At 33.2% G+C, this 20,098-nt stretch overlaps 2 protein-coding genes across 4 annotated transcripts; one reads left to right on the forward strand and one right to left on the reverse strand.

Annotated features, from left to right (window-relative positions):
* The first annotated feature begins 881 nt into the window (after nt 1-881).
* Nucleotides 882-8,799, forward strand: LOC105332030 (inhibitor of growth protein 5). The gene is made up of 7 exons (XM_011434457.4): nt 882-1,013; nt 1,433-1,504; nt 1,768-1,934; nt 2,612-2,723; nt 2,859-2,943; nt 3,583-3,739; nt 7,718-8,799. The coding sequence occupies exons 1-7, from the start codon at nt 947-949 to the stop codon at nt 7,817-7,819; spliced, it is 762 nt and encodes a 253-aa protein (XP_011432759.1). The 5' UTR covers nt 882-946; the 3' UTR covers nt 7,820-8,799.
* A 535-nt stretch (nt 8,800-9,334) lies between these two features.
* Nucleotides 9,335-16,527, reverse strand: LOC105332029 (uncharacterized). 3 transcript variants are annotated; one of them, XM_066080400.1, is made up of 3 exons: nt 16,458-16,527; nt 14,784-14,834; nt 9,335-13,064 (listed from the first exon to the last, which is right to left on the reverse strand). In XM_066080400.1, exons 2-3 carry the CDS (start codon nt 14,804-14,806, stop codon nt 12,032-12,034), a joined length of 1,056 nt encoding a protein of 351 aa, XP_065936472.1. In that variant the 5' UTR covers nt 14,807-14,834; nt 16,458-16,527; the 3' UTR covers nt 9,335-12,031. The 3 variants fall into 3 exon arrangements, with proteins under 3 accessions (XP_065936472.1, XP_011432757.3, XP_011432758.3); XM_011434455.4 differs by lacking the exon at nt 16,458-16,527 and having other exon boundaries at nt 14,784-14,900; XM_011434456.4 differs by lacking the exon at nt 16,458-16,527 and having other exon boundaries at nt 14,686-14,815.
* Between the last annotated feature and the right edge of the window lie 3,571 nt (nt 16,528-20,098).

Raw genomic sequence — 20,098 nt, forward strand, 5'->3', positions numbered from 1 at the left:
TATTTTTTAATACGAAAATGATTTGCAAATTGTTTCCATTGATTGATTGCGACTTTATTTAAAGTCTGTGGCAATCCGTAGAGTAGAAGTATGATAAATAAATAAAATATATCTTACTGGCCAGTTTTTTATTTTGCGTGGGGGGGGGGGGGTGTTTTTTTATATATGCCCGGATAATCAGACAAATTTACAAGTATAAATTAATGTATAATCTTTCATTGCATGATATGGCGCGAAAATTATTTACTACAATCATTTTACAATTAAATATTGAATAGATATTTCAAACCTGGAAATACAATGGAAAAGTTTAGTTTCCGTACATAAATCATGTTTTATGAATTTGAAACAATCCACTTAATTTTATTGATCGTATAAGAAAAATAAAATAATTACAAATCCTATTTTTTTTTAAATCATCGGTACCAAACATTTTTTTTATTATATTGCCCGTTTCCAATAATCAAAATACACTGAGGTTCCCACAATATTGTTCTTGCACATTATCAATCGTGTGCACGTCAATTTGGATATATTAATTAGTTAAAATTGTAACCTTTTTTTATTTATGTCGTGGAAAGAAATTTATCAGACCTATACTAATTCAATGTATTTGTGGGGAAAATGTTGTGTTGGTATGTTATATAAAACTTTAATTGGAATAACTTAATAAGTATCAATATCGGGGTTATACAGGCTAGCTGCCTGTATCTTTTCATGAACTTATCAGAAATTGTTATTTGAAAGCGCGGAAATTTGTTGGTATAATAAGATAATTATACAAAATATGATTACTTTGTGTACATAATTTATTGTGTCCTTTATGATTTGATATGTATATCAATTACAATATGAATATAATAAATATTATCATAAAAGATGTTATGTTCAGTAAATATCCGGTCATAATTTTTTAGGCCATTTGAAACCCAAATAAAAAAGTCACATGACCTTTCAAATGAAGAGAAGAGAAAACATGGCGACTGCAATGTATTTAGAACATTATCTGGACAGTAAGATTTTGTGTTTCTGCAATGAAAAGTTCTTTAACATCAAATTTTAATGATCCATTTGCTTTAAGAAACTTGTAAGATTTGAATATGTATAGTTGTTCACATACCATATCACTCAATTTCTTCATTCACCGAACAGATGAAATTGCGCCAGAAATAACGTTCCCTATTAAAAACTAGTTTTTACGCTAAACCCATTTGTAATTTATTTTCAAATGCTGAGAGATGTGAGTATTTTATCATTAACAAATTTTTATTAATACTGAAATTCTTTGACAGATCACACTACTAATTTTGGGTTTTAAATTTTTAGCAGCTGTCAGTGTCAAAATCAAATTTCCATCTTCTATAGGAAATGTATGAAAATGTTTAAATGATTCGTATGTTAATATTTTTATTTATCTGTTTTTATATCATAGGTCTTGAGACACTGCCAACAGAGTTACAAAGGAATTTTAACCTTATGAGAGATTTAGATCAGCGCACTCAAGGTAGGATGCTGCCAATTAAATATGTTATCACTATTTTAATCATTATGTACATTTCAATCATAATATTTACTGTGTTAAATTTCAAATTATTCAATAATTATTATGATCTTAATGGTAAGATGATTTAACTCTCTAAATATTGGATATAAACAGTTTTATCAGTGTTTAGCTGTAATCAAAGTTTAGATTAGTGACGATTTGGGATACAGAAATTGAAAAAGAATGGTGATGCACGATAAAAGAAATGGTTGTCTTTGTTTTAGACCTATTAAAAGACATTGATGGACTAGCAGAGGAGTATTTGAAAAATGTTAGAGGGATGTCGCCAGAAAAACGAACACAGAAACTCTCTTCAATAGAAAACAAGTTCTCAAAAAGCAGAGAATATGGAGATGACAAAGTACAGTTAGCCATGCAGACATATGAAATGGTAAAACATCTTTATTTTTTATACATCTGTGACGGATAAACAGGTTGAATGAACTTGAATCACTGGCATATGATAGCTAAGTTAGTAAAGCAGCTATCTAGAGATTCAGGAGGGCATGGGTTAGAATCTTAACCAGATCGTGTGCATCATTAATATACCTTTCTGCTACATTTAGTGCTAATACCAACCCTTGAAACTGACAGGTTAACTCCTGCTAGTGGAAAGAACTGTTCATCTTTAGGGAAGGAATGTAACATTTAAAGTAGTTTTATCACTTATTTCAATAAGATTCAAGGGGCGTTGTCTTGCCAATAATTATTTGTTCCATCTCATTATAAAGCTAAATAAGAAATTATTAAAATCTCTAAGGTAAATTCTTGTACAAAATTGATTTTACCATTAAATGTTTCAAACTTTGTGACATTTTTTGCTATCCATACCTCACATTTTCAAATAAAAAAACTTTTTAAAATTTTTGAAAAAAAATTTTTTTGGATTGCTGTGATATTTTTAAAATCAATGAAATGTTCATGGTTGTATGCTTTCTATGCACAAGTGAATAGTGATTTTACACTTGTATAAAGTTTAAATTTATTTGAATGTGTATCAGCATGATACAAAATTACTTGTGCTGATTTCTGTTCTACTTTGTAAGAATATTGTTGTTTTACATACAGGTTGACAAGCATATACGAAAGTTAGATGCAGATCTGGCGAGATTTGAGGCAGATCTTAAAGACAAGAGTTCAGCGGCAAAGCTAAAATCAGATTCAGACTCGGGCAAAAAGAGTGAGTGGAACTCTCAAGACAGATTTCTGCATGAAGAGAATTGGTTTACATCTTGTGGATAAAAATTCATGATTTTAAATAAGAAGAAATATGAAACTGTTAATATTTATTTGAGCATTTTCTTTCGATCTTCAGGCAGAGATAAAGATAAAAAGAAAAGGAAAAAGGATGAATTTGATGATGAAGTTCCAAAGAAAAAAAAGAAAAAAGGACAACAGAGGTTTGTAACAACAAATAGATTTTCAGAAATGGTCAAATTTTTGACAGCACTTGTAAATAACTAAATACATTGTATTGAAAATGCACTTTTTTAAAAGTAATAGTCAGTTATCAGTGCTGAACTTCAATTGTATGGCTTTGATACTGGTCCAAAAATTTAAGGGTTGACTCAGTTCCGTAATTTTCAGCTAGGAGCTTTACATTAATTTTAGGTTTAAACTTCATTAACTTGAACTTTACTTGTTTAATTGTAATCTTCTACATGACTTGAACACATTACATATGACTATGATTAGACCTCAATCAAAAAATGACATCATTGTAGATACAAAAGGCACATTATTGCTGCTCTTGTCATCTCAACAATAAACCTCTGTGCTTGCTATATTTGTTTTTATCATGGATAAAGTAGCTGAATATTTTAGTAATGACAGACATAGTTTACACATGGATACCATCATATTTACATCCTTACCTCTGAATTTTTTTTAACATCAATACTTTTGAGCAACTGGACTTGATCCAAAATCAAGGAAAATAAAAACGTATTGTTGAATATAACAACTTGGACTGTGGTTTTTAGTTATTTTAGGGAACTATGACACTGCTAAAGTAATTGAATTTGGCTTTACTATTCCAGTGCCCCAGAAGAAGTGGCCTCTATACCAATTCTGTCCTCTCTGTCCATCACTCATGCTTCTGATGTCCTGGACATGCCGGTGGATCCCAATGAACCAACATACTGTCTCTGTCACCAAGTATCCTATGGAGAAATGATTGGCTGTGATAACCCTGATGTAAGTGAACGCTTTTACCTTAATTTTTTTTATTACAGTCTAGCTCATGAAGGTCTAACTATTTTTACAGTGTGTAGGTTAAAAAATACATATGTATTGGTTTCTTTAGGTGACCGCTTTATACAGGCTTTCCTTAATCCTATTTACAATATAGCTCATCAATATTCAACTGTGAGTAGGTTATTATGAATTTTTAGCTCACCGAGACGAAGTCAAGGGGAGCTTATGCTATACCCCCAGCGTCGGCTTCCGGACCTGGTTAAAGTTTTTGTTGAAGGTCCTGTATCTAAGTTATTACTTGTCCTATCTTCACTAAACTTGCATGGATGATGCACCTGGACCTACTTATGGACTTGAAAGACTTGGATGCTGAATATGGGTCCTAAATTTCAGATGCTGGAGGAGGTTAATGTTTTTAGAGCTGGTTAAAGTTTTTGTTGCAGGTGCCCTCTGATGATTATATCTTAGTTACTACTTGTCCTAACTTCACCAGACTTTCATGGATGGTGCGTCTTATGATACTGATGCTCCAGACAGGCTTGAATGCTGAATTTGAGCCATAGGTTTCAGATGCTGGAGGAGGTTAAGGTTTTTAGAGCTGGTTAAAGATTTTGGAGGAGGTGCCCTCTGAAGATTATATCTTAGTTACTACTGGCCCTAACTTCATCAAACTTGCATGGATGGTATGTCTTATGATACTGATGCACCATACAGGCTTGAATGCTGAATCTGAGCCATAGGTTTTGGATGTTGAATAAGGTTAAGTTTTTTGAAACAGGTTACATGTTTAAGGCCAAAAAAAATTAATGATTTGTTTCTCAGGCATCGCCGCATCAGTAAAATCATCGCCGAATCAAACTTTTTATTGTTATTTTTCCGGATTTCTTATATCTCGTCAATTTCGGTTTTCTCTATTATAAAATCAATGTAAACAAACCCTCAGAATATATACAGAATAAAGGCTTGTCTCTGTCAGTAAAAACGCTATTTTATCTGACACATCTACCCAGTGACCAACCTAGGGGATTACTTGGGCTAAATACAAGTTTATGTAAATATAAGTTCTCACTTTGTGGTCGGTAACTTCGCCAGAATTTCCTCAGAAAGAGAGGTTGAAGTTGCCTTGTATTCTGAGTTTACGATCATGAGTTAACCCCAAACGCAATAAAATGATAATCATCTAATTCAAAAGACATTTTCATAGCCTAAGTTAAATCCTGTTGTGATTAATAACTAGCGACTGTCTTATTTTCAGAGGTTATAAATATGGTTGGTGCATTCTCATACTGTGCACTGTAAATTACAACCGATGTTTATAACTTTAGGTGCTTATATTACAATAAGTTGGTAACTTGTAATTAGTTAATAACTCTGCCAAGTTCGTGCTTAAATAATCTTAAAACCGTTTGTCTACAGTTATCTTTAAAATAAAACAGATCCAACTATATGAGGGTTGTAATTGGGTCAAAGGGTTGGACTAATACCTCCAAAATACACTCAAACACATAGACTGATTTCATTTGTCATTTAGCCAACACAATTATGAAACATTTCATCTACAAAATGTATGAATACACCAAATAAATTAAATTTTGAAAAATGGATAAGATTTTGAATTTTTAGGAGTTGTTTTATTTTCAATTGACTTGCTTTTAATCCAATTCAAATTAAGGTTGAATCTGTATATTCTATACATGTATTATCATTAGCATTATGCCATTTTCAAAGAATGGAAGTCTACCTGATTTCTCAAATTTCTCCCTATTTTTCTGTGAGGGAGAATTTCAGAAATGAAGTCTTCCTAAACTAAGTTTGCTCTAGGTTGGTCCATGTAAACACTACCACTGAAATTTCTCTGTTATCTTAAGAAATATAAGCCTCTGTATTGCCTAGAAGCAGGAATAAAGGACAATTGTATTGTTTGAGAATTTTATGATGACTAATTTACTTTTTCTTGATTTCTGTCCTCAAGGCACTGGAGATTGATAAGAAAACACCCCCAAATGAATGCTTTATTTGATAAATTTTTATATGGCAAATTCAACTAGTGAAATGCCATAGAAATTCCCCAATTTCAGTTCAGACTTGTGTTGTTACTGTGGAGGGGAAAGATGGGCCGCAAAATGAAACAGGGGCACAAACCATTTGTCATGTTTGTTCAATTGCAAAAACTCAACCTTTGAAAAGGAAACAGAAACAGCTAAAAAGAACAAATTAAAACAAATATTTAAACTTTGCCAATGTATCAGCTTGATGAATATCTGCTGATGAGTACACAAATAATTCATAAAATATGGCTTAACGTCATTGTAAATTTTGCAAAAAAAAAAAAAAAAAAAAAAAAAACCCGCCTGCCCCATCTAAATTTCAAAATTTTGGCCCGAGAAACTAATGATTAATTTTTTTTGGCCTAATAGATAATAGTACTATTTCAAAATTGCATAGTTGATTAAACTATAATATGAATGAATCGCAGAGGTAACTTCAGATGCAGAGCTTGATCTCCATTATCAAGGATGTTAAAAAATATATCTTAGTTATTACTGGTCCTAACTTCACCAAACTTGAATGGATGGTGTGTCTTATTGTACTGATGCACCTGGCAGGCATGGATGCTGAATCTGAGCTATAGGTTTTGGATGCTGGAGGAGGTTAAGGTTTTAATAGCTGGTTAAAGTTTTTGATAAGGTACCCTCTGATGATATCTTAGTTATTACTGGTCCTAACTTCACCAAACTTGCATGGATGATGCATCTTTTATATGATACTGATGCACCTGACAGGCTTGAATGCTAAATCTGAGCCATAGATTTCAGATGCTGGATGAGGATTAGTTTTTTGGAACAGGTCACATGTTTTATAGTTAATAGCTTGCATAGTTGATTTAACTATATTATAAATGAAACACAGAGGTAGCTTCAGATGCAGAGCCTGATCTCCATTATCAAGGATGCTAAAAAAAATCTCCTACCTCACTCAAACCTGCTTGGTAGATAGATGTGTTTGTTGTTAAATGATGTAACATGATTCCTATGATAAAGCATTGTATAATATGATACACTATTGTTTTAAATGATACAGTATAATATCACGTTATACTGTAAAAAGTTTTATGATACCATGTGATATTGTATCAATTTTTTTGATATTTTATGATATGATATTGTATCATGATACTGTTATGTAAAGTATTGTATACTATACAATATTGTGTTATATCATATTATTTATTTATTATATGATCACACGATACTGTTACATATGATATTAATTATGATTACATCACATGAAATTGTATTAAATGATATTGTAATATATATTATTATGTCATATGATACAATGTATAATATAATATTGTATTATATAGTATTTTACTACATCACATAATATTGTATCATTCAATATTGAATCAATTTATATTGTATCATATGATACAATATAATATTATGTATCAAGTTACAATATTATGATGTATTATGTGATATATTGTTTTATGTGATAAAATACTATTATTTATAACACATTACAATGTCTTAATATGTTACAATATCATATAGATCTCATTATTGTTTATTACAGTATTTTATTGTATTATATGATATATATTGTAAGTACGATAGGATGCAATATTATATTTCGTATAATTGTAATGATAAAGATTATCATACAATTTTTTAACAGATGATATACAATATTGTGTCAAAATAGTATCCATGAATATCTAAGATCATTAAGTGTGATTTTCATATGAAATGATTAAGGTGGTCTCGTACAGGTGATGCCTCGTGAAGGTGATGCCTCATCTCGGTGAGCTTTGTAATCTGTGATTACCTATGTTTCGAAATACATTTTATTGGTTATGTTACTGCTATACCTACTAATCGTGCTTGACTGTTCTTTTTAAATGCAACTTTTGTGTAGAATGTTGAATACTTAGGTAAGGTTCCTGTTGATTGCATTGAATTAATTTTTTTTTAGTGCCCCATTGAATGGTTCCATTTTGCTTGTGTGGGCTTGACAATGAAACCCAAAGGAAAATGGTTTTGTCCACGGTGTACAGAGGAAAGAAAGAAAAAATAACGGAAACAGAAGCAGTTGAAGAACCTTGTACTGTAGTTCATAGCCAGGCCTGAATCACCGACCAGCGAGCCTTATGAAACACAGGAATACCACAAGAATACATAGAATGCAAGAAGTGCATGTGTGACAAAATGTATACTAATAACTTATTTTATTTATTTCTTATCAGCACCTGATCAAAGATCAATCAATGGTAGAAATAGAAATTCATGTAATGGTTTCAAACAAATCTGATATTCAGATCTGACAGGCCTGTACATCATGTTTGCCTCCGGGCAGTCAATATTTTAAAGGAAGGTCCAAGATAATCACATCATGATAGTGCCATATCAAGAGGGTTAATGGTATTTGTAACAGAGAAAACTTGTTCGGAAGTTTTACTCCTGTATTTTTTTAATTTTATTTTCCTCATCTGTTTTATGAATTAACATTTTTTATTCAAATATAAGAAAAACAATTTGTAAAAACTTCTCTTTTATAAAATGTTGTAATGTGTACAATGTCTGTGAATTGTGTACGTAAAAAAGTAGTCAAGAAATTTTGCAATGAATTTTGAAAAGAGACACCAAGTGTTTCATCTGTAAAATTGTTAAGTTTTACTGGAACTCCTTTGTGAAACAATGCCTCAACTTTTCTTGGTATGCTAGCTGTAAATGAATTTGTGGCACACAAGATATTTGTTATCATCACTCTCTACCTTACTAGTATTACCTCCCACCAAAACTTGTTTGCTTATTAATAGCTTTATCATGTTGACCTTACTTTTCTGTTAAAACTTTTGTTGTGAAACATCAGAATAGGAGATTACTCCTGGGTGAGAGAAGGGTTACCCTCCTTATTGTTCAACTTGTTGAAACGATGTTTGCAAGATGTTAGTGTTCATTAGCATTCAACTAACATCTCTCCCCTCGCTTGACACAAAATGTACGTAACATGTCATTGTTATTGTTATTTGTACAAAATAAATCACTGCAAACTCATCACTCCCTTCTTGGTTTTTTGGTTCCCATCTGTAGGGATGCTGCATCAATTTTTATTTAGTAAATATGATCAATAGCCAAGACAGTTCACAAGCCTGATACTATAACCACTGAGATAGGAAAATATTTAACCAAATGAATTGATACAATTTAACAAAACATTTAAACCGTCATCTTGTGATGTAGTGGCTTGAAAAGTATAAGTACTGATGTAGTGAGGTATACCTGAAGTGGAATCTTTGGAAAAATCTGTTATTTACTATAGGGACAATGTAAACAAATATTAAAATTGGGGGTAAATGTTTACAAGTATACTCTAAACACTATCCCTTTTAAAAAACTTGTGGTACATTGTAACAGAAAATATTTAACTTTGCTTGTTTCCATCTTTGGAGTAGATCAAACTGTTTACTAAAACACTCGTACTTGATTTAACACTTGTGAACAGTCTCATAATGTAAATAAGTTTTAATATCCGATGATAATTTTTTACATTGTACAGCATACAGAAGAAAAAAAATATTTTACAGAAAAAAACTCGCCTGAACAAAAGGTTCAAGTGGGCTTTTCTGATCATCCGTCGTCCGTCTATAAACTTTTCACAATTTCGACTTCTTCTCTAAAACCACAGGGCCAAATCTAACCAAAATTGGTACCAAGCATCCTTATGAAAAGGGGATTCTAAATTGTTAAAATAAAGGGCACAGCCCTTTTTAAATGGGAGATAATTACGAAACAGTGAGTATAGGGTTTGTGACTTTAAAAATCTTCTTCTCAAGAACCACTGCACCAGAAATGCCAATATTTACAAAAAAGCTTGTGTATAAAGTGAAGATTCTAAATTGTAAAAATTGCCACCCTCAGACCAAAACGGGGTTCAAAGTTTAACATAGAAATACATAGAAAATTGTTTACAAGGTTTTTGTTCCATTTATTCAACTAAATTGTGCACCTAGAAACCCAACTGTGCTCCCTGATTATTGACAACTCATTGCTAAAGTATATAAGTTTGTTTAATCATGAAATGACGGATGAACACGATAAGGTGTAAAAATTCACTAAATATTATTAAAGTTTATCGAGACAGTGCCCGATAAAAATAAATATGTAAATTTATTTGTTGTCAGGCACGGTCTCCAAAATGAATGTAAGCGATAAATGTATCTTGTGATTTTGTTGCAATATTGCAGCTAGTTGGTAGGTTGAGCATTATAGATACGGCAGATCAACGCACGTTTTATTTGTAAACAGCCATACCATAAGTGTAATCATGTTTCACACGGGAATTGAAATTTAGCATATATATATATAGGAAAGTCTTCTCAATAACTTTAATGCAACAGTTTGGGATATTACATCCTTAAATAATGTAGATTCTAATTGGTAGAAATCGTGACTCCCGGACTATATTAATACTGGGGCACCAAGAGGGGTTCAAAATTTCAGATTTTAAAAAAATATAAATTTTTAAAAATGTTCTTGAGGACTACAATGTTACAGTTTGCGGAATTACTATGCATGCATCCCTGGCTTATGTAGATTCTTAATTGAAAATTTACATGTATATTTTATTATAATTAGGGAAACACTGTTAATGTGTTACCCTTGTATACAAATGATGAACCGTGAAATTTTTTTCAAAGACTGTAAAGCAGAAAGAAGATAATTTATTTTTGAACTTTGACTTCAATTTTTGTAACCATGATGAGTTATGATTCATTGTACATGTATTACAAATGCATCACTATGTAGGAAATATACTGAGTATACAATCACATGGTGATGTTAAATTGTAAAAATTTATATCAAAGAAAATGTAAGCTCGACACCTTTGTGGCCGTTCCAGCCATTGATATGTATAGGGAAGATTCTAAATTGTAAAAAATTGTCACCCTCAGACCAAAACGGGGGCCCCAGGTGGGGTTCAAAGTTTAACATTGAAGTTCATAGGAAAAATGTTTTAAAATCTTCTTCTCAAGAACCACTGCACCAGAAATGCCAATATTTACACAAAAGCTTGTATATATAGTGAAGACTCTAAATTGTAAAAATTGTGACTCTCAGACCAAAAACTGGGGCCCCTTAATTGGTTTAATCGTGATCCCCAGACTAATACTGGGGTCCCAAGAGGGGTCAAAGTTTAATTTAGAAATATATAGGTAACATTTTTAAAAATCTTTTCTCGACAACTACAATGTTACAATTCGTGAGATTATTATGCATACAACCTTGGATAATGTACATTCTAAATTAATAAAGCTGTGACCACTGGACTACTGGGGCCCCAAAAGGAGTTCAAATTTTAACATAGAAATATATATGGAAAATGTTTTTAAACAGTTTTTCTCAAGAACTATAATGCTACAGTTTGTGAGATTACTGTGCAAGGATCCTCAAATAGTGTAAATTCTAAATTGTTAAAGTCAACCATAAACCTAGGACCAATACTGGGGCCCCAGAAAGGGTTCAAAGTTTGAAATAACAAGAGGCCCATAGGCCACATCGCTCACCTGAGAAACAATAGGTATGATAAAATCAGCTTAATGGAGTCATAATACAAACTATCTGGACAATGTACAATAATACATAATACATACTTTGTATCTACACTACCTGAGGATGCTTCCACACAAGTGTCAGCTTTCCTGGCCGATTAGTTTCTGAGAAGAAGATTTTTAAAGATTTACTCTATATATTCATGTTAAACTTCGACCCCCCCCCCATTGTGGCCCCACCCTACCCCGGGGGGTCATGATTTTCACAATTTTGTATTTACACTACATGAGGATGCTTCCACACAAGTTTCAGCTTTCCTGGTCTTATAGTTCATGAGAAGAAGATTTTTGAAAATTTCTCGAAAATTTTCAGAAATTCCTAATTATCTCCCTTTGCAAAAGGGCGTGATCCTTAATTTTCACAACTTTAAATCCCCTTAGGCTAAGGATGCTTTGTGCCAAGTTTGGTTGAAATTGGCCCAGTGGTTCTTGAGAAGATGTTGAAAATGTGAAAAGTTTACAGACAGACGGACGACAGACAAAATGTGATCAGAATAGCTCACTTGAGCTTTCAGCTCAGGTGAGCTAAAAATAGCATATGCTACGAAATAGTTACGAGGAACTGTTCAGGTGAGCGATGTGGCCCATGGGCCTCTTGTTATACATGTATTTAGCTGTATAATTGATGTTGAAAACTAAAAACAACACTTTATTGTCATGTTGACTCTAAGAGAACCTCACAAAAGGTGCTGATCTACAATCCTTTCAATGTTCTTGGGGTCACAGTGTCCACTCTCTGTCAGGAACCAATGGCCCCATGCCTTAGCTCGCTTGATCTTTGCCAGATTTCCGCTTATCCAATTGTTGTTTAAAATTAAGGGCATTTTCCGTCTATTTCTTTCTTCTTTAGAGAATGAATACCATTTTCCATCTGCATAGTCGTCAGTTGATAAGATTTTGTACCTCAGTCCTCCATACTTAGAAAACACAAGTTTTGATAGGTATTGCTGATCATTGTCACCCTCACTGACTAACTTTTCGTCAGCTGAATTTTTAATCTTCATACCAAGTTGTACCAGCTGCTTTGTTAAAGCTCTCCACATTTTCTTTGAGGCATCAGTGGGGTGTAGGTAAAGAAATCCTCCAGCAATTACATTGCTTCGGCTTGACACGGCATTTACTACAACATCAACATTTGAGTAGCTTTGAATGTTATTAAGTGGGTTTGTGATCCAAATACAGTCCACTTCAAACAGGAAAATTGGTATGTTCTTCTCTAATATCTCCAGAAGGATCTCTGACCTCCTCACCATCAATTCCACATATCCAACATGACTATATTCCTGGTTCCCTGAGTGGACTCCATCTATCTGTATGGCTGTTACCTCTGGCCATTTCTGGTTGATTTTCATGGCACTTTCATTGTCACCTGTTATAAACAAGACCTGATTGTGAATACCCATACCCTGGGTGTTACATAGCCAGCTGAAGGTGAATGGCAGAAAGGCATCATTGACTAAGGTTACCAGCAGTGCTTTCTGGCCCCCTTTGGAGATTCTCATAGCAGCAGTAAGTACATGATTGGTATCATTTCGTCCATCTCTAAGCAGGTCTGAAAACTTTGCAGGCTGGAATACAAAGTCCTCTCTCTGAGAATGTTTTAAGATCTTAGTATTGTAAGTAAAGAGAGACAGCATTAGGATGACGGTCAGAACACCCAGTGTGATGAGATACCTGTTCAATTTCTTCATCTCTGACAAACTCCACTTCCTACAAATGAAGAAACTTACATTTCAATTTAAATTCTTTTTTAAAATTTTAAAATATAGACATATATAGTTAAGTAGAGACCTAATTGTATCATGGATTTAGTAATTTTGAAATAAAGGGGTGTAAGGGGGTTCCTGAAACCACCCACACCTTTAGAAATCACCTCATGGAACTTTGTCAACTTGTCGCTTATCATCAAGCATCAAAAGGATTTTGCAAATCTATATCGCTTTCTAGTCAAATACCATAAAAGTGGTTATTTACGCTGGTTGTGAAGTAAGTGTTTTTTGGAGTCAAACAATACACGTGGGTATTAAATACGCTTTCAATGACAGATTTTAGACAAAGAAAATCAGAGATTACTGCAGTATAGATAAACGGATTATTTTCGCACATTATTATTTTTAAATATTCTGTATTTTAAAATAATTCCCAAAAGTAAATTGTCATTACAATATATTTATTTTGTTGATACGCCTAGTCATATACGATATCATTTTCCACACTTACGTGTCGATATTGTAAAAGAACGAATAATAACAAAAATTATTATTATACCTCAATATAATTATTCTATATAACGCGACATCTGATTGGTTCTAGACAATCACGTGACCGGGCGACAAAACGTTGTGTCTCCCAGGGAATAAATATCATGTCTCACCTCTTCGGATATCTCTGGTTTTTTCATCCAAAAGGTATGAAAAAGCCAATATGAGCATACAATGTTGACAAATATGATGAAATCAAAAATATTTAATCATCTAAATTCTCTTTATGCTACAAAAATCAATTTAATTCATTGTCATTGTCATATTTGATTCGAATGTATGAACACAAAGATAGACAATTTAAAAAAAAAAAAAATCATGACATTATTGCTTTCGACAAGTCGAAAAATTATTAAAAATAGACGTATGTTGTATCATCATTTGTTGTTCGGTATAATAAAACTTTTATTGCATGAGTGTTCGGGAAATATGAAGATTTATTCCCCTAAGAAAAATCATAGAGCCCTTGGGAAATATGATTTTTCTTGGGGGAAAAAATCTTCATATTTCCCTCACCATCATGCAATAAATGTATAATGTCGTATATAATGGATATATTTTATGTCAACTCGTCAGATATTACGGTGACAAGTAGTTGAACCCATTTTAAAGAGAAAAGATTAAGTTGCTTTTCATATAGGCCTACGCATGATAATTATTTTTTTTGAGTTAACACGCGACATTAAGTTTTGACTTGTCAGACTATTTAGGCCTAAGTCGACTTGACAGTACATGTCAACTTGCAACAAAATAATCAGACAGGTGCCGTGATTTGGTACTTTCGGGCCTAGGTAATCCTAGTTTCCTTTCACTCTAACCTCCGCTTTTATATTGTGACTAAGACTCCGGACGTCACAATATAAAAGCGGGGGTTAGAGTCAGAGGAATCTAGGATTAAGGCCCAGTTGGTAACTTGCGCAAAAGACTGTTGTATACTGTAGGCCTAAACGCATTAACATGCAAATGTACTCGGGGTAATGTAATAAAAAAGAGAGCATATATAAGCAATGCTTGTTGTGGAGGAGTTGTACATCTAGAAATCGATAAAAAATAAAAATAAAAACACATACAGAAATCAGGAATTTCTCCGCTTCACGTTAATTGTTGAAAATAGTTTCGGACAGCCTCTCAAATATTGTTGTGAAGAACCTCGTGTTTGAATACTTACATTAAATCGAAATTAATTTTCATCTAAAGCACATTATTCATGGAACTTTTAGCACATTTAACAATCGCAACTTCTCGGGCCTTTCCGGCAAGCTCGGAAAAACACCTCGAATGTATTGGGTGTTGCTAAAACGCGGAACGGAAAACGGAACGGAAAGCGGAACGGAACGGAAAATATCATATCACGTTTATCGCTTTAAAAGGGTATACACTGACCAGAAACGATTTACTTGTATCATTTATTCATATCTAATGAATGATTATCAACATGTTGCTGTCTTGTTGATATTCTTATGATGTCTATCAAATATAGCATTGTATTCAATTGGTTTAGTTGAGTATGAAAGGGAAAAAATCAAATGTATACGAATTGTGAAACATTAACACGATTAAACAAGCAAATTAGCTGTAACTTTTATTTTATTTTTTTTAAGGTAGTAGTGCTGGCATATCAGCATCACATACGCAGTAAGTGAAAGCGTTTCGTGTGTTTTATGAGTATTTTCATATTTCAAATATGATGTATATACTTACATCAACATTAATTGATTTTTTGGTGTTCTATACGAGCTTAAATCATACAGACGATACAGCATCATTGAGATGGAAAAAAAACCCGTACGACTAACGACATTTAAAATTAAAATACATTAAACCAGAGACATAAATAATATGTTATTTATGTATCTGATTAAACATTAAAATACCTGGTACTTAGTAAAAACTATTATTTTAAGCAATGGAATTTTGTTAACATTTACATTACTTGGCAGTTGTTCATTCCTGCAGCTATATAAATATGGTCCGAATAGAGTACTCTAGACGTTGCCTGGTTTGATTTTATTATGTTATAAATTTATAATATTACAAACTGATTATATATTGAGACTATAATCTGTCGATCCCAAAATATTCATGCAGCACATTTGGACATTTTTTTTTTAAATACACATACCTGTAAAAGATGCAATTAAAATAGATGTTGAAATGCAAAACCCCGTAGACTTCTTTATTTTCAGCCGTGTATTAAATCCAACTGATGAGCTAGAAAGGACGTTTTAAAGAAAGAATAATGAGAATTTTTAATGCTTCTGAAAGAGAATTGATTGAACCCTGGGGTATATATAAATATCAAGTTATTTTGCAAAGAGTGAAACGAGGATATTTTGGGATAGAATATAGTGGTCAATGCATGAACTGTTGATTCTGAGGAAATAATTATTCTTGAATAAATAATAAATATTGCTAATCTCTCAAAACAATTCAAAAATTACATAAAGTATATCGTTTTTAGCATGATTAACAAATCTATGAAGTAAATAACATTAGTTAAGATTTTCCGTTTTCCGTTCCGTTCCGCTTTCCGTTCCGTTTTCCGTTCCGCGTTTTAGCAACACCCGAATGTATTACCTAGGCGTCCATGACAACCCCCCTTTTTGTAAAACTTGATATAAATAGAACACATTTTAAGATCTGTTGAGATGTGAGTTATAACTTCATTAAAGTAAGTGATATACACTAAAATATAACACAGAAGCGGCATACAAGACTGTCTAGCCGATACTTATTTTAATGGGAAGCGACTCCATTTTGTATAAAATTCTAACATCCGGTGATGTTAATACATTCGAGGTGTTTTTCCGAGCTTGCCGGAAAGGCCCGAGAAGTTGCGATTGCACATTTAACTGAAATATTGCGAAACTATGACCACCAGAGTGTTGAATCAGATGGGTATAAGGCAACTCGCCCCCAGCCAATTCAACCCCTCAGTCAACTTGCTCCCACTCATATAGGCCTACTAATAGCTGTCAAAGAAGATGGGGGAATAAGATGGCGCAAATGCCCATTCGGTTTAGTAGTGAAATACAATTTTGAGTATATTTTTTCCCAATTAAATCTATTCAAATATATTATAATACAAGTTTGCAAAAGCACAATTTTAACTATTGGTCTATGCAATTTTAAGATAAGAAAAAAAAAACATTGTCTGAAATTTTAGTGGCATCGAACCCATAACATAAAAACCCTTGATATATACACGGGCCCTGGAAGTTATTGTAAATATATTGCATGTGCATGTATAAAAAAGTAAGGGTAGGACACTCTTTTTGGGGCGAAATCGGGTTTGACGAAGTCTGGGCGTTCCTCAAACGAAATTTCGCGATAAATCGTTCAAGTATACTTTACTTACGAAATATGTATACATTCGTTCCGCTCCAATGCTGTTACGTCGAAGAAAAAGGTGTTTTTATACATCCAAGTGCCTAAGAATTTCGCTAGACTGGTTTACATCCGGTTTAATCGCAGTGAATCGAAAGGTAAATTGAAAGGTAAGTTCTGATTGGTCAATAATGAAATAAATTCTTTAATTTCTTATCGATATTTGTCAATCTTCTTCATTATTCTCGCATTTCATTGTTGAAAGGCCAAACTACCCAGTATCTATATGCATAACTCCTTTCAAACATTTGATACATACTCACCATAAATTGTTATCAGTTTCGCCACCTTATTGACGAGCAGATTTATTTTATTATTAACCAATCAGAACTTATCTTTCGATTCACTGCGATTAAACCGGATGTAAACCAGTCTAGCGAAATTCTTAGGCACTTGGATGTATAAAAACACCTTTTTCTTCGACGTAACAGCATTGGAGCGGAACGAATGTATACATATTTCGTAAGTAAAGTATACTTGAACGATTTATTGCGAAATTTCGTTTGAGGAACGCCCAGACTTCGTCAAACCCGATTTCGCCCCAAAAAGAGTGTCCTACCCTTACTTTTTTATACATGCACATGCAATATATTTACAATAACTTCCAGGGCCCGTGGATATATAAGGTTAGCATATGTCAGGTACTCTAACCACTGAGCCATTTCAGACACATCAAAGTAGGCTGTTTAAATATTACATGTGACTTTGACCACAAATTTATGGACTTGTATTATTTTTTCAAAACGTTCAATTGTTTGGATACAAAATATATAATGTATAGTGGGTCATCTCTCCACGTTGTTGTTGATTGAAATCGGTTGTTTTCCAATAGACTATGAGAAAAATATGGACCACAGACCCACTCTATGAGAGAAAATGCCTTCAAGTTATAAATCAAAGTACTGAAGAACTGACGGGAGTTGATTTTGTCGATGTTTATTTTAAAATCAATGATATGTTATTTTGCATGACAAGTACATGTAGTTTCTAATTTGTATTTGAATTACGCACATTTTTAAAATATGAATTTTTGGACTTTTTCGACAAGAATGTCGAGAAACCCCCATATGAATCATGTTAAATAATATTTAAAGATAAAATTAATTCAATCAAACTATAATCAGTATAATAGAAATATTTCTCGAAAATTGTATGGATCCAAGCAATATTGAACTCTAGTCTCGTTCAACCAAACGCTCGGCTGACACCGTAAATCTCCGACAAGCAAGAGAGACTCTCTGCTTGTCGGAGATTTACGGAGACAGCCGAGCGTCGAGTTGAACGAGACACATTGAACTCTGGCCGGCGTAGGAATACATACTATATATATATATATATATACGACTACAAAAAATATCTAAATTGTTCGTACCATTTGAAATCTGACCATTTTCAAGGTATTTACTAATAAGTTTTCTTGAAAAACAATGCTTTAGCATACATTACTTCGAATTTATCAATTATTTTCAAGAACTAAGTCTTGTCAGCAGCGATGATTTGTGCTGAGGTCCAAACACTGTTTCACTTTCGGTTTGTCTGAGTAACTGCATAGGTGAGTTGATTAAAATCAACTCCCAAAAATAGCAGGTTTTGATACGTACCGGTATACGCCTGTTTAAGTCGACATATTCCAAGTATTGAACGTATTTATAGGATAAAAATCAACACTGAAATTAAGAACCATTTGCGATTGCAAAACATTATAGTTTATCTGAAAAGCGTGAAACTATGATTAACAACTCTTAACCATAGCTAACGAATGCAAATTATAGTTTGCATATGTGAATCTATCAGCAAAATCTAACGTTATTTGCAGACTAACTCCTATGAGGAGCGGGGGGGGGGGGGGGGGGGGGGGGGGGTCCCGATTTTTTGAAAAGACGGTTTTACTCAATTAGTTTGCTCGATCATAGAAAATTGAATTTTCAAGGAGCTGCCCACAACAATTTTTTTAGTCGTAAAAATTATAGGTACCATGCGCAGATCCATAAAAAAAATTTAAGGGAGGGGGAACGGGGGATATCTAATTAAGTTTGCCGAGTGTCCGAGGCATTTTTGGGGTAATTTTACGATACAAATTTAAATTTGAATTTTCCAGGAGCCCAGACCCCCGCCCCCTTAATCTGTCCGCGCATGGACACTGCCTGTCAGCAGCCAGTCATCTTAACCCACCATGTTATTTATAAAACACATTAGTCAACGGTCACTGTATTATAGTCATATTGGCACCACAATTGATCCAGAAGCCATGAATTTCATGATTTTGGTAGAGTGCTTCATGAGCATTCTAATCATCCACTTAGTTTTTCTCGAATATAAAAGGGAGAGAAAAGATTTTCTAAGACATAATAAGAATTCAAAGTTTGAACAAAAAATGTAAGCATGTACATAATGAAAAAAAAAAATAAAAATCTATAGATTCATGAGAAAATATTTCAATCAATCAGTACGTATAAATTATTTACATTGATATAAGTCATCGGAATTGAATTATGATATCTCATTATCTGCAAAAAAAAAAAATAGAATTAAGGAAAAACCCAGAATGACGTATCTATGGAAAGGATTTACACTAGGGGTTCTAACCATGCCATATAATGTTCTTCAGCAAGGGCTCAGTTACAGTGCGAGACAATACTGAGGATGGAGACTGGACGATTTCGGAGACAGCGCGCACTTTACATGCAGTGTAACTTCTGCAGCATGAACGTAATACAGAGAACGAATACCTTGAATGTGCTCTACATAATAGTTTTCGGAAAGTGAAGGTAAAACAAAAGTTTTAACTCAATACAACATTTTAAACTCCTTTTCGTAATTATCCAAGACCAACTGTAAATTTTGTAAATACCGTAAACACACTTTTGTTCGCGACGATTTTATTTCGCGATTTTGCAACAGCTCGTACAAGTTGTCAAGTTGTAAATTTTGAATTTACCGGGTGGCTGTAAATACGAAATTTACAACTTGACAAGGTTGCTAATGAACATGTCATGGAGACATTTGACGTAAGTTTGGCCGTTACAGCCATTGAGCTCCGGAAAATAGAGCCAAGATCACCAAGAGTGAATATGGAATAACGCCATGATCGTTAGG

Source organism: Magallana gigas, chromosome 3 (assembly GCF_963853765.1).
Source record: "Magallana gigas chromosome 3, xbMagGiga1.1, whole genome shotgun sequence".
Classification (NCBI taxonomy): Eukaryota; Metazoa; Mollusca; class Bivalvia; order Ostreida; family Ostreidae; genus Magallana; species Magallana gigas.

What these genes read in the sequence shown, in the direction of transcription:
- LOC105332030 (XM_011434457.4), top strand. Translation starts at nt 947, where the DNA reads ATGACCTTTCAAATGAAGAGAAGAGAAAACATGGCGACTGCAATGTAT. An exon ending in TTCAGACTCGGGCAAAAAGA is followed by an intron (nt 2,724 to 2,858) that starts GTGAGTGGAACT and finishes TTCGATCTTCAG; the next exon opens with GCAGAGATAAAGATAAAAAG. An exon ending in TTGGCTGTGATAACCCTGAT is followed by an intron (nt 3,740 to 7,717) that starts GTAAGTGAACGC and finishes ATTTTTTTTTAG; the next exon opens with TGCCCCATTGAATGGTTCCA.
- LOC105332029 (XM_066080400.1), bottom strand. Translation starts at nt 14,806, where the DNA reads ATGAAAATTAATTTCGATTTAAT. An exon ending in AAAATTAATTTCGATTTAAT is followed by an intron (nt 13,065 to 14,783) that starts GTAAGTATTCAA and finishes CTTCATTTGTAG; the next exon opens with GAAGTGGAGTTTGTCAGAGA.